Genomic DNA, 14235 nt, shown 5'->3' with positions numbered 1-14235 from the left:
TATTATAAATTAGAATAGGGGTTACCATTGTGGGGGTACATAGAGATGGGAAGGGGCTTGGAAGGGTCCCTCTAAGGTATAGGTAATATTTTATTTCATGATCTGGTTCCTATTTTCACAAGTGTGTTCACTTTGTGATAATTTTTTGAGTTGTGTATTTACACATGTATATACGCTTTTCAAAGGAGTATCACATACACATTTCAGCTTTTCTTAAGAACCAGAGATAGAATGTTGAAATTTGGTACAAGATACATGGGGATTCACTGTGTTACTCTCTCTAGTTTTGTGTATTTTGAAAATGTCCATGGGAAACCTGTGTGGCTCAGTTGGTTGAGCATCTGACTCTTGGTTTCAGCTCAGGTCATGATCTCAAGTGTTGTGTGATAGAGCCTGGTGTTAGCCCCACACTAAGCAGAGAGTCAGCCTGAAGATTCTCTCCCTCTGCCCTACCACTCCACTCGCAAGTGCACAGCTCGCTCTCTCTCTCTCTCAAATAAATCTTTTTTTTTTTTAAGAGTTATTTATTTATTTGACAGATAGACAGACAGGGAACACAGTGGGGGAGTGTGAGAGGGAGAAGCAGGCTTCCCGTTGAGCAGGGAGCCCAATGTGGGGCTCAATCCCAGGACCCTGGGATCATGACCTGAGCTGAAGGCAGACACTTAATGGCTGAGCCACCAAGGTGCCCCTCAAATAAATAATCTTAAAAAAAAAAAAAAAAAAGAAGAAGAAGAGTACCCATAACAATAAGTTAAAAACAGGAAAAAAAAAAAAAAGAAAGAAAAAGACAGATCTAGATGTACTGAAATGAACTGATCTCTAAGATCTATCGTTAAGAAAAAGAAAAGTGCAAAAAAGAAATGAGTAATACTAACTGATATGGAAAGATAGAAGTGAGAAAAGGCTACAGAATAATATATGTTGTTTAAAATAAAACACCCAGGGGGTGCCTGGGTGGCTCAGTTGGTTAAGCGTCTGCCTTCTGCTCAGGTCCTGATTTTAGGGTCCTGGGATCAAGTGCCGTGTTGGGTTCCCCGCTTGGCAGGGAGTCTGCTTCTCCCACTCCCCCTGCTTGTACTCTCTCTCATGCTCTCTCTTTCAAAGAAATAAAAATCTTAAAAATAAACTAAAACACACACATACACACAACCCTTTCCATCTCTCTCCTCAAATGCATAGAAGAAAGTAAAGAAACACACTCAACAGTTAATAGTAGTTATCTCAGTAAAACTAAGAGTGGCTTTTGCTTTTTTCTTTCTACTTTCCTGTATTTTCTGGTCTTTTTTTCTTTTCTTTTCTTTTGGAGAGCAAGCGAGTGCTCACATGCACATGCCAGAGGCCAGAGTGGGATGGGGAGATGGAGGTAGGGTAGAGGGAGAGGGAGACAGAGGATCTCAAGCAGGTTCCCTGTTAAGCACAGAGCCCAGTGCAGGGCCTGATCTTATGACTGAGCCACTCAGGCATTCCCAGTCTTTCTTTTTTTTAATTTTTTATTTTTTTAAAGATTTTATTTATTTGATAGAGATCACAAGTAGGCAGAGAGGCAGGCAGAGAGAGAGGGGGGGGAAAGCAGGCTCCCCACTGAGCAGAGAGCCCAATGTGGGGCTCAATCCCAGGACCCTGAGATCATGACCTGAGCCGAAGGCAGAGGCTTAACCCACTGAGCCACCCAGGTGCCCCCTTTCTTTTTTTTTTTAATAATAAATGCATATTTTCATAACTGTAAGAAAACCACACAAATATTTTCAAGATAGGAAAAGAAAAGACCAACATGATGATTTTGAAGTGACATCCCCAAATGTCTCAGTGTCTGGACCTTTCACTTGGACATGAACCAAGTCATCCAAAAATAGTATTTGGAAGAATCTGGAACTCTCTTTTCCACATCTTGTGAGTCCTTAACCAGATTTTTCAGGCTGGGCTAGTGCAGCACCCCAGCTTGCTGGCTCTCCTGTTATAGCTCCTCCCATTGGGCTGAGCAGCCAGAATAATAGCTAAAAATAATAGCACTGACATAGCAGTTACTATGGAAAAGCACATATTATACTTACTTAAAACTAGGTAATACTAGTTCCATTTACCAAATGATGAAATGAGGTAGAGAAGAGGTTAACTATCCTGCCCAAAGTCTTACAGATAGTAGGAGGCAAAGTCTGGACTTGACCTGATGTAGTCTGGCTCTCAGCATCCACATCCTTAATACTATGCTACTTCACAAGGATGCACTGGTCAAATCAGAGAGCCCTTAGATGACAGGCTACAAGTATCACCAGACCCACTTAAAGCATTAACCCAACTCTGACAGCAGGAGAGGAGACGACAATATCATCACAGCAGCCAACATTTATGGGGTGATTACTCTGTGTTAGGGACCATGCTGAGCTTTAGACACACCACCTCATTTAATCCTCAGCTCACAGGTTATGATCATCCCTCACAGGTGAAGGAACTGAGATTCAGAGAGGTGATGTAACTTGTTCAAGGTCACACAGCATGTTAGTAGCAAAGCTGGGATTCAAACCCATGCAGTTTGGCCCCAATACAGCTTGCACTATTAACCTCCCTGGCCTCTAGTTGGATAGGCAGGCTGTAGGGCACTGGTGTAGGAAGCAGGGGCTTACTCCCACCTCGTCCTCGGGACTTGGCTCCCGGCTTCACGATCCAGATGTTGCGATCTCCTTCCATGTCCATCTGGGGCACCACAGCCCGCAGCCGCTGCAGGATGTCCTCACAGCGCTGGACCTGAGCGTCAAGGTGCCTGAGTTCTGCCCCCTCGCTGTGGGGAGATGATGGGACATGGGCAGGGCTGAGTCTGGGGGCAGTCTGGTGGACAAGGCAAGAGGAGACAAGAACCCAACCCCCGGCCATGGTCCAAGCCAGGGTCACACCTTTCCCTAACAGATGCAGATAGGTCTCCTCTAAACCTTCATCCCACCCTCAAGCTGTCCCGCAAATTCTAACCAGCCCAGGGAGCCATCTGAGAGTGCTGAAATAGAAGAGACAGGGAACATTCCACATTTCACATGCTGTCCCACTCCACCATCTGTCACCTCCCTTCTATTACCATAAAACTGCCTTTTGGCAGAATTTAATCACACCAGCACCTGATCATGAGGCACCACTATCTGCCAGGCACGGTGCTAGGGGCTTCACATATATCATCACTAACCCTCCCTATGGCCCTGCCAAGGAGGCATTACTGGTCCCATTTTGGAGAAGTGTCAACTGAAGCTGGAAAGGTTCAGAGATTCGTTCAAGGCCACATACTGAGTTCAGTGGCTGAGGCAGGATGCAAACTCTGTCCTGCTTGATTCCTCCAACCATAGGTACTTTTTGGGGTTCATTTCCCCTCCAAATCTGGGCTGACAACTGGTTGATAGGTGGATCCTTTCCTGTTCTAATTCTTTCCCAGCACATCTGCATCACACAGCCCCTTGCCTTGTCTCTCTTCTCATCACTTACCACCCATACCTATGCTTATTTGGCTGCTGTCTGTCTCCCTTCACTAGAGTCTAAGCTCCAGAAGAGTAGGAACATTGGTAAGCGTTTCCCTTTTCCCAGCAGTATACTGTTACGTGTTCTCGATGAAGTCTGTTGGCTGAATGAATGGTTGCCTGCCTCAGCACTGGGCTGTCAGATAAAGGTTCATGGACAAAGAGGGACTCTGTTCCCTACAGGACACAAATGTCCTGACCTAACTAAGTCATGGAATACCCTAGAGGGCAGCCTCATCCACACCCTCCCATTCCTCTCCCTCTGACTGAATAGGCAGGAAGCTTCTACTAGATGCTAATCCCCCTTCACATCTTAGCCTTAAGAATGTTCCAGCATGAAGAACTTCCAGTTCTTATACTAAGGAGGCAGCAGCACCCAGTGGGGCAGCACCAGGAGCAGTGACAGCAGCCAGATGGAGGGGGACTTGTCAAGGGCTCTTAGGAATACTCGCACCTAAGCCCTGACCCTTCGATTTCCAGAGGGTATGCTGGAAACCTTTCTGTGGGCCATGACATAGAGAATCTACTCAGTAAACCTGTGATTTGGCCCAGGAAACTGTCATATGAGGATGGCAGGGGTATGTGCAATTTGAAAAAATACATAAGATATGACAATGTGATTTTTGTATTTAACAACAATGAAAACAAGCAATCAGTATGTTTGTGGGAAGTCAATCTTGATAAAAACCTGACTGGTGAGTCATGGATTTGTTTCAAAAGTGAAAACACAGCAGTAAATATTGAATGAATTAACAAAAACTAATCATCTATAACTTCTGTGAGTGAATCACTTAACACTATACATGTCATATGATGTAATTTAAAAATTTTTTTAAAGATTTTATTTACTTATTTGACAGAGAGAGTCTGAGAGAGCACAAGCAGGAAGAGCAGCAGAGGCAGAGGGGAAAGCAGACTCCCTGCTGAGCAGGGAGCCCAATGTGGGACTCTATCCCAGGACCTTAGGATCATGACCCAAGCTGAAGGCAGACGCTTAAACAACTGAGCCACCCAGGTGCCCCTAAAAACTATGTTTGACAAATGTTCCCAAAGCAAATTTTTTTTTCAAGTAAGCTCTGTGCTCATCGTGGGGCTTGAACTCACAACCCCAAGACCAAGAGTCACATGCTCTAGCAACTGAGCCAGCCAGGCATCCTTATAAGATGTAGTATTTTATGTATCCCGACTTTTGAGAAGTGCCTATGGCCCTCTAGAACTTGGCCCCCCCATCTACAACTACAAAGGATTCATGTTCTTTACACCTAATGTTCTAACTCGGTCTTGTAATTCTTAGTTTAAGAAGGGTAGCTTTTCTGGTATTTTTCTGATAGTTAAGGGGAAAGTATAGGGTCATCTAGTTTTTAATTTGTAACATTTAAAAAGATACAAATGAATTATTTATCAATGATGCAGGTTTGCTCAGCATGTCATTCATTCAAAGTTCACTTATCAGTTCTTTAGTCTCTCCTATCAAAACCAGCAAGTCTGCCCATTCCTTCCTATTACTACTGCAGGCCCTTAGCACTCCCACCTGGCTTGCCGCAAGCCTCCCCACTTGGCTGTTTATCCCCTTGAAGACAGGGATTATACTTTATTTTTGGAGCCTGGCACCATGCTGGGCATATAGGAAGTGCTCAATAAATGCTGGATGTTCTCTTGCCTTCTGAGCACTTCTTCCCTTCTCTCTCCTGCACACCTCTGCTAAATGGAATCCCAGTCTCAATTCCCTTCCTCTGATCAAGAACCTTTTCCCAGAGTGTCTTCCGAAAATATAGTCCCTCAGGATGCCTGTGGAGGGGTGGAGGGGGTGGGGGGTCACATAATAACAGGATATATATTGTACCCATATCTCTCTTGGAGGTTAACACCACACACAGGTTCTGGTAAGTCCTGCATCAAGGAATTAATTAACTTTGCTTAACCCAATGTGTTCCAAATGTAATGGACCACAAAAGTCTTTTTCATAAAATCGATTTCTGTCCTGCAGAACTAAGTATCCCATGCAACACACTTTGGGAAACACTGGCCTCCAGAATAAAACCCAAACAACTTAATAGATTCTCATTTTGTGAGTAAATACTGAGTCTATGCAGAGCACATAACACAGATTATCCTGTCTAATCCTACCTTTGAGTCAGACATTATTTTAAAATCTATTTTCCATGTGCAAAGTAAAGCTCAGAAAGATTAGTGATGTTGCCAAGGTCAAAGAGCTTGGAAGCTGCCAAGTCAGGACTATCTGATAGGGCTGGCCATGATCTTAGTCATTATGCTAAACTGAGATTCAGGAAGAATCTCAGAAGAATCTTAGAAGAATCTACCATGAAGGCAGTGGGATTCCCTGAGAATTCTTGAGCAGAAGCAGCAGGGCAAACAAAAGGGGTAGGTCTGTGGAAGAGAGAGGGGCTACACTACATATGCATCAGCTCAGAATGCAGGAGCCCTGAGAACAAGGGGAACCAGCCCACAGCCCACTGTCCTAGCGGCAGAGGAACTCACTGAACCACTTGGTAGTAGCGCTGGAGGAAGATGGACCAGCCCTCAGGGCTGAGGTACAGCGGCGCCCCCAGGTCCTTGTCGATGTCCATGTGAGCCAGGTTACTAAGGTGCTCTTCACAGGCACAGAGAGCCTCATCCACAAACTCCGGGGACACCGTCACTGCCTTTTTCTCCTGTTTCTTGGGCTGCTTGTCTCCTGAAGATAGGAAGGGACCTGTCACTAACCGACAGACAAGGCATAGAACATGACACATGCCACAGCCCCCACTGCTCCAAGGCCTGTCATTTACACGAGGCCTTACCTTGCATACACCTGAGGCTCAGCACACACCTGTATTTCCTACTGTCCTGGGACCTGTCACTTACCTGAGGGTTTGTTCTAAATTCCCCCGTGACCCTAGTACTCACCCTTGGCCCTCACTGTCCCAGGGCCTGTCATCCACTTGAGGTTCCACCCTAAATATCCCAGAGCTTCTCAGCCCCTGTAGCCCCAGCACACACCTGCAGCCTCTCTGTTCCTGGGACCTCTGACACACCTGAGGCCCTTGTGTCCCTGATCCTGGCACACAACAATCTTCTTTATACCTGACACACCCAGGAGATAGCAATGGAGAGGTCTCTCTCTGGAAGAGGCAGGATTTTCCTCCATCCAGTAGAGCTGTCCCTTATTTCCCCTGACACCATGGCCCTTAGATTATAGGATGAGAACTCTGAGGTAGGAGCTAAGTTCAGAGACAGAAAGGGAGAGCAAGCACTGGGTTGGGACAACATGCAGTAGGGGATTCTCTGTGTCCCCCTTCACAAGGCACAAGGGGTCCTCAGGCCATGTGAAACTACACGGTTCCACTACTTCTTCCTCCTCAGAGATGTGAGCTCCCCACAGGCAGGGATGGACCACGTCTTCTTAGTCTGTCCTCTCCATAGTGCTCGGCCACAACATGCCAGGCCCATGGAGGGCTGAATGATGCAAAGGATTGATTAACAAATGAATCAGAAGACAGGTGGGAGGGTGGCTGGGAGAAGAGATGAATGGGTGGGCTGGAAGATACATGGGCAGTGGATAGGAGAATCCCTAAAAGCAGCGGGACAGATGGGTAGGTGGATTTGTGGGAGGGTAGGTACAAAGATGGAGGAGTAGACAGATTCATGAGGAGTGTGGAGTGTGGAGCTGAGAGAAGGTATGTGAATGAAGAGATCAATAGTAGGGGGATAGGTGGGGTGATGGGTGACTGGATGGATGGATGGCAGGGGGTGAATGTGAGCCGAGTGGGTAGGAATAGGTGAATAGGAAGTTAGATGGATGAGAAGATGGATGGACGGACAATTGGAGGGAGGGGGTAGGTGTAGGGATGGGTGGGTGGGAAGGGGTGATGGAGGAGATCATTGTGGCTAATACAGAGATAGATGTATACATAAACAGGTGGGATGGGTGAGAAGATAAAAATAATAGGCGGGGAGTGAGGGTAACTGTAGTACTTGCCTGGGGCCTCTTCCTCTTCTGCCTGGATAGAGTATGACTTCCATTCGGACTTTACCACCAGCTTGAGAACGTTGCGGGCAGCTGTCAGCCAGAAGTCCTCTGCTCCCAGGGCAGGGGATACCCTGCTCAGCCCCTAGGCTCGAAGCCTGTTCTGGTTCCGGAACCTGATCATAACCTGCCCCATTTTGGATCCGGAACCTAACTACCTTCTGACTCTACACTCTGGGGTTAGAACCTGGCTCCTGTTCAGTTGTAGAACCAGGCCTAGAATCTGACATGGCTCATATTCTGCCTTCAGAATCTTGCCTGAACCTGTTGTCTCATTTCCCCCTTCTGTTCCTGATCCACTTTTGGTAACTTATTCTAGCCTGAGAACCAGACCTGAGCATAAAAACTATGTCAGGTTTGGAGATGAATTTAGACCTAATATCTAATCTGTACACAAATTCTGACCTGAATTTTAGAATGGAGACTCTTCCACCTTTAGGAACCCAAAGTTTAGACCCTTTTCTAGATTTGGAACCCTGTCTAGCCAGTGGAATTTGACATAGGCCTGGAACATACTGTGGGCTCCAAACTCAATCCATTGACCAACTTTTAGAACGTGCTTTAGGATGCAGTATAAGCTATCTAAGCTCTTCTGGAGGTCTGGATTGACCAAGCTAGATAGTTCATTAAGGGAGGCATATTAGGGTAGGGTAGGGGACAGAGGAGGAAATCTGCTGGGTTTGATGAGGGCATAAAGAGAGGCTCTCTGCTCTCTAACGTGAACACGTTTTAGCCCTCATGCTTCGGCCTGGGAGTCCAGGCATGGGGCTGGCTTCTCCTTACCTATGAAGGCCTTTTTGTCATCCTCAGCCCCCAGGCGGTAGCAGCGTGGAAAGAAGGAGTCAGCATCAGCCTCATCAAACCACGGCAAATTCCGGAGATTGAGACATAGACCCACCTATGGAGTTAGCTGCTGAGGGGGCATAGTGGGACTTGCCCAGACACCTCCAAGGGACTCCCCACATTCAGTACACACCCAGACAGCTCAGGGAGACTCTACTTGAGTGTTCTCAGAGCCTCTGCCACACTTGCTAGGCCTGACTCACTCATATCCGTCTCCATGTGTATGCCCACGCAGTTTGCCCTACCAAGAATGCCCCACACCCCTCCTATCCATCCTTTCACATTCTTAAAGAACTGCCTCCTCTGGGAAGCCTCCCCAGCCCACAACAATAACATAATAGCATGTTCCAATAATAAAGCCCTTCATTCTTGCCACAACCCTATAAGGTAAGTCCTACTGGTGTTCTCATTTAAAGACAAGGAAACTAAGGCCAGAAGTGAAGTCACTTGTTAATAAACCCAGATGGGACAGAATGGATCCAGCAGCCAGATATCCCTTGCTTAAGTGGTAAGGACTCTATTGTTTACGGTCATTAGACTTGGTGTTTTTCTGGCTCCAGATCCTATTTGGATCCTGGAGTCTATTTTAATCATTATGCCTACATGTGCCAGACATGCTGCAGGGGCTAGATTCGAACTCAGGCTGCCTGATTCCAAATCCCACTGAATCATATACCTCTCTGCCTCCTGAGAACTCTCTTTTCCTGACAAGGAAAGCAGGCAGTGGAGTTGTCAGCCCAAGGGCTAATGGTTTAGAAGCTGCCATGCCCACTCCCCTGGGGAACCCACCTTTGTGGTAAAGGAGCCAGCCCGGGCATAGTGGTTTATCATTTGATCCTTGGAGAGGAAGCGACAGTCCAGCACATCCCGCCGAGTGGTCCAGATGAAATAGGGAACCTCATTCCGAACCATGCGGGACTAAGGAGAGCCAAGGAGACAGGGGAGGCTGGGGTGGGCAGCCCAGGGCCTGAGGAAACTTCTCCCCGGCCTGTTGAGTAGGGTGGGAGTATGGAAGGAGAAGATGCTTCCGAGGTGGCCTCTAGCCCCCACCCCATCTTTACATGTGTTAAGAAGACATCTCTTCCTCCAGAGCACACACTTGTGAGCAGAAAAGAGGCTGACTTACAGAACTCCTTTTGGTCAGGTGCCCCTACAGTGACTAAGCCACACAACTGAATGCCGCCCCTTTGTTTTGGCCCATGGCTATCAGTGACTTGCTCAGTGGCAGGACAGTGACTCCAGGCTGATGGGCACATGTGACAAAGGTTCTCTCAGGGTTCTTCCACCCCATCATTCCCACAGCTCTGGGAGGTAGGATTACTCACAGGCAATGACATTACATGCCAGGCCCTGTTCTAAGTGCTTTTCTTCCTTTCTTTTAAATGCTTTTTTTTTTTTAAGATTTTATTTATTTATTTGACAGACAGAGATCACAAGTAGGCAGAGAGGCAGGCAGAGAGCGGGTGGGGGAGGCAGGCTCCCTCCTGAGCAGAGAGACCGATGCAGGGCTCGATCCCAGGACCCTGGGATCATGACCTGAGATGAAGGCAGAGGCTTAACTCAAAGAGCCACCCAGGCAACCCTCCTTTTAAGTGCCTTTGACATCAATTCACTTAATCCTCAGCACGAAGTAGGTGCTACTATTATCCCCTTTCACAGATAAGGGAATTGAGGCACTGGGAGGGCAGGTGACTTGTCCAAGAGCCCACACAGTTGAGCCATATAAAATTGCCAGTGTACAGTCTTTTCTGACATACAAAAATGGCAATTTGGTATGTTCAGCTTAATAAGTGGTGGTGCCAAGATCCAAAGCTAAGTGTCCTCACTTTGATACAGAGGTGTCCTCACCTCCACATCATCACATCAGCCCTTTCAGAGCTTTTTAAGCCCTTCCTTCCAGGCTTCACTTGCCAAGGGCAGAGGAAGGATGTGAAATATAGGGTTTTATTTAGAAGGGGGAATTACCAGGTGTGGAGGTTATGCTAGCTTCTGGTATAACCTAGCAGGATTCTGATCCCAGGCCAGCCTTGTCTGAGCTCCTCTGTGCCCCTCACCACTCTCCTGGCCCATCCAGTCCTTATAGAAGCAATCCGTTTTTAGTGCGGATAGGGAAAATGAGGACCAGAGAACTCCTCACCCTCTCAGCCCCTCCCTACCAGCCCCCCGGGGGCCCTCACCATCAGAGCATGTGTCCCATCTAGGTCATCAAATTCCAGGAAATCATCAAAGTCAAACAGCTGTGGTGGCCGAAATGCCTCGTCCTCTTCTTCATCCTCTGTGGATGTAGAGCCCCGGCCTGGTGAGGCTCCTGTCCCTGCCCCATAAACCCATACCAAAGTCTCAACCCTGGGAGAGCAAGAACCAAAGGAAAGGGATTCAGGAGGGGCATCCTGTAGAAAGGGATGGAACGGCTTACCATCCTCAGTGGTGTCACTGTCACCGATTACAGAGCTATCCAGATCCTTCTGGGGTGGTGGCAGAACGGTGCCCGAGTGATGGACCATCTTCTTCTCCACCCAGCCTCTCCGGCGCAAGAGGCACCGTATCACTGGGTAGCGCCCTTGGATCATAAAGATCTTTTTCTGCTGTAAGGTGAGAGAAGGACACTTGGTTGGTATCATCCAAGCTCCAGACCATGGGATACAGTGGTGAACAAGTTCTGTTTCTGCCTTCAGGAAATTTTTACGTTCCAGCAGGGAAGATAGATTATAACCAAACAGGGAAAATAAACACGAATAGTTAATAGTTATAATGGTAAGAGCTAACAATTGTTGTGTACCTACTGTACACTGCTTAGTTTATATATACTACTAACAATGATATGTATTTTTTATTATTTTTAAAAAAGATTTTATTTATTTATTTGACAGCGAGAGAGGGAATACAAGCAGGGGGAGTGGGATAGGGATAAGCAGGCTTCTCACTGATCAAGGAGCCCGATGTGTGGCTCAATCCCACAACCCTGGGATCAAGACCTGAGCCGAAGGCAGACGCTTAACGACTGAGCCACCCAGGCACTTCAATAATATGTATTTTTTTTTAAGATTTATTTATTTGAGGGGTGCCTGGGTGGCTCAGTGGGTTAAAGCCTCTGCCTTCAGCTCACGTCATGATCCCAGAGTCCTGGGATCGAGCCCCACGTTGGGTTCTCTGCTCAGCAGGGAGCCTGCTTCCTCTTCTCTCTCTGCCTGCTTCTCTGCCTACTTGTGATCTCCCTCTCTCTATCAAATAAATAAAATCTTTTTAAAAATTTATTTATTTGAGAGAGACAGAGACAGAGAAAGCATGAGCAGGGGTACAGAGGGAAAGGGAAAGAATCTCAAGCAGACTCTGCACTGAGTCAGAAGCCCAATGTGGGGTTCAGTCTCACGATACTGAGATCATATCCTGAGCTGAAACCAAGAGTTGGACACTTAACTGAATGCACCACCCAGGTGCCCCCATAGTATGTATTTTTTTAAAGGATTTTATTTATTTATTTGACAGACAGAGATCACAAGTAGGCAGAGAGGCAGGCAGAGAGGGGGAAGCAAGCTCCCTGCTGAGCAGAGAGCCCGATGCAGGGCTCGATCCCAGGACCCTGAGATCATGACCTGAGCTGAAGGCAGAGGCTTTAACCCACTGAGCCACCCAAGCGCCCCTAATATTATTTTTAATAGGTGCTATCTCCCCATTTAACTTATTATGAAACAGAGGCATAGAGAGGTTGAGTAGTTTGGCTACACAGTGATTAAGTGAAAGAGCAAGGACTAAAATCCAGATTGGGTTGCTCCCACAACTGGATACTTAATGGGGACTCACAATAAAAGTACATACATGGGAAGGGTAAAAAGCAACCAGGAGTATACAGAGTTGGGCAAATGGCAGTTCCAGCAGAGGGAAAAGCATGTGCAAAGATCTTGAGTCTTTGAGGTCAGAAGAAATTGGAAGGAAGCCAGTGAGAATGGGGTGTGAAAAACAAGGGGACGACTGAGGAAGCTGGTAGCAGCTAGACTGTGGAAGGCCCTGCAGGCCTTGAACAGACTGGGATTTTATATTAAGAGCAGCATGAAGCAGGGAGAAGGGTTAGAAAGCTGTTACAAAATTAAATAAAATTAAATAAATAAAATAAAAATAAATAAATTAAATAAAATTAAATAAATAAAATTAAATAAAATAAAAGGCTGTTGTGATTTGTGCAGGAGAAAAACCTCAATAGCTAAAATGAGGGTGAAAATGTGGAGAATGTGACAGAGTAGAGACTTGTTTTGGAAATAGAGGTGACTGGTTTTGCTGATGGAATTAGATGTGTAGAATGTGAACAGAGCGCCTGGCTGGCTCAGTCAATATAGTATGTGACTCTCGATCTTGGGATTGTGAGTTCAAGCCCCATGTTGGGCATAGAGGTTACTTTAAAAAAAAAAAAAAATCATGACTGTCTAGATGTGTGGGTGAATGGACAGAAAGATCATATTTCCAACTTGAGCAACTGGTTGATAAGGAAAATGGGAGATTAGGGAGAATGACAGGAATGGCAGGAAAATCAAAAGTATGGTTTGAGGCATAGGTTTGAAATGGTTCTAAGTTCTCTCTGGGTGAAGATATCAAGTAGGGGGCTAGATCTAAGCAATGTGTAGTTAATGGAGAGACTGGGCTGGAAGGGGCACCTAGAGGGCACAGCACACTTACTGGACTCACAGTCAAGGAGACAGGTATGGGGAGAGATCCAGGAAAGCTCCAAGTATCCTTCAAAGGCAACTGTAAAGCAGCAGCCACGGAGTGAGAAAGGAAAACTAGGTGTATGCAGACAGCCAAGGGGTAAGGGTATGTAAAGCAATAGTGTAGAGTGACACGAGGTACCAGACCGAGATTAGGACAGAAAAGGGGCTGCTGGATTTGCCTCCTTGGAGGTCATGAGTGACCTTGACTAGAGTGGTTCCCCATGGTAATGGGAAAGGCTAGGAACGAGAATGGTAAGAGCTGAAGGGGTGAATGCCAGGTAAAGAAGTTAGTTACACAATTCCGCCAGAAAGGGTACTGAAAACTTTGGAATATTTTAAAATGGGTGTGGAATCAAGGTTTTTGGTTTTCTCTGTTTTTAAAGGATGTAAGAAGACAGTTCAGGGAGGCAGGCTAAGCCACTCTGCGGGCCCTTTCAAGACACCCCCCAGCACCCTCCAACCTTGACAGCTCTCTCCACGTGTTTTCTGGCGTTTCTGAGCCGGCCCATGTGGTGAGATGACTTGGAGAATCCTCGCCAGAGGACAAGGGAACCTGCAGAAAGATGCAGAGTAGGGATGGGGCAGGCTGGAGGTTCAGCCTAGAGTCTCTCCCGGCCTCCGATGACCACACTCCTTTCTCCGCTCTTCATCCGGAGCCCACACTCTCCCGACCTCTTATTCCCTCCAACCCAAGTCTTCTTTTTCTTGCAACCACCTCCGGCCACGATGGGCGGGCGGCAACGGGCCTCACCGTCCGGCGACTGGCCATAATCTGGGGCCGGGGTGTGCAGGGACCCGAGGGGGCAGAGATCCGCGGCGCTCTGGGCGTGGGTGCCTTGGGCCTGAGACTCGAAGGCGTGGCCTAGGCGGCGGGCAGAGGCTAGGCTGCGGGTCCGGCGTTTACCTCCTGCGCGAACCCCCTCGGGACAGGCAGAGGCGGGCCCCCGCCAAGGCAGCGGGTCGGCAGGCGGGAACTCGGAGTGGCACGCCCAGGGCCATGGGGCTGGGGAACTGGCGCGGCCGCCCTCTTGACGGTACCAGGCGGCGGAACCCTGATGTGCGACCCCTAGCTCCCCCGCGCTCAGGAGCAGCGGCGCGCCGGGGCCTTGCATGCGCCCCTCGCTGCGCGCGCCCCCGCCCCCAGCGCGTGAGAGCCCTCCTCCCCCTC

General features: G+C 47.6%; 1 protein-coding gene across 13 annotated transcripts in view; it reads right to left on the bottom strand.

Annotated features, from left to right (window-relative positions):
* TTLL3 (tubulin tyrosine ligase like 3) overlaps positions 1–14235 on the bottom strand; it is a 27519-nt gene extending 13284 nt beyond the window's left edge. For 3 of the 13 annotated variants that reach the window (XM_059390259.1, XM_059390269.1, XM_059390268.1), the window contains exons 1-9: positions 13783–14235; positions 13529–13620; positions 10784–10952; positions 10545–10681; positions 9157–9285; positions 8308–8422; positions 7477–7575; positions 5997–6192; positions 2631–2779 (exon numbers count right to left, since the gene is read on the bottom strand). In XM_059390259.1, the coding sequence (XP_059246242.1) occupies positions 2631–2779; positions 5997–6192; positions 7477–7575; positions 8308–8422; positions 9157–9285; positions 10545–10681; positions 10784–10952; positions 13529–13620; positions 13783–14179 (1483 nt within the window). In that variant the 5' untranslated portion in view covers positions 14180–14235. Of the gene's footprint in view, positions 1–2630; positions 2780–5996; positions 6193–7476; positions 7576–8307; positions 8423–9156; positions 9286–10544; positions 10682–10783; positions 10953–13528; positions 13621–13782 lie in introns of those variants that run through there. The other 10 variants (XM_059390262.1, XM_059390272.1, XM_059390265.1 and 7 more) reach the window with 9 other exon arrangements.

The sequence above is a fragment of the Mustela nigripes genome, chromosome 2 (genome assembly GCF_022355385.1).
Source record: "Mustela nigripes isolate SB6536 chromosome 2, MUSNIG.SB6536, whole genome shotgun sequence".
Taxonomy (NCBI): Eukaryota; Metazoa; Chordata; class Mammalia; order Carnivora; family Mustelidae; genus Mustela; species Mustela nigripes.
The sequence above is the reverse complement of the archived record's forward strand: the minus strand, read 5'-3'. Positions and strand labels throughout refer to the sequence as shown.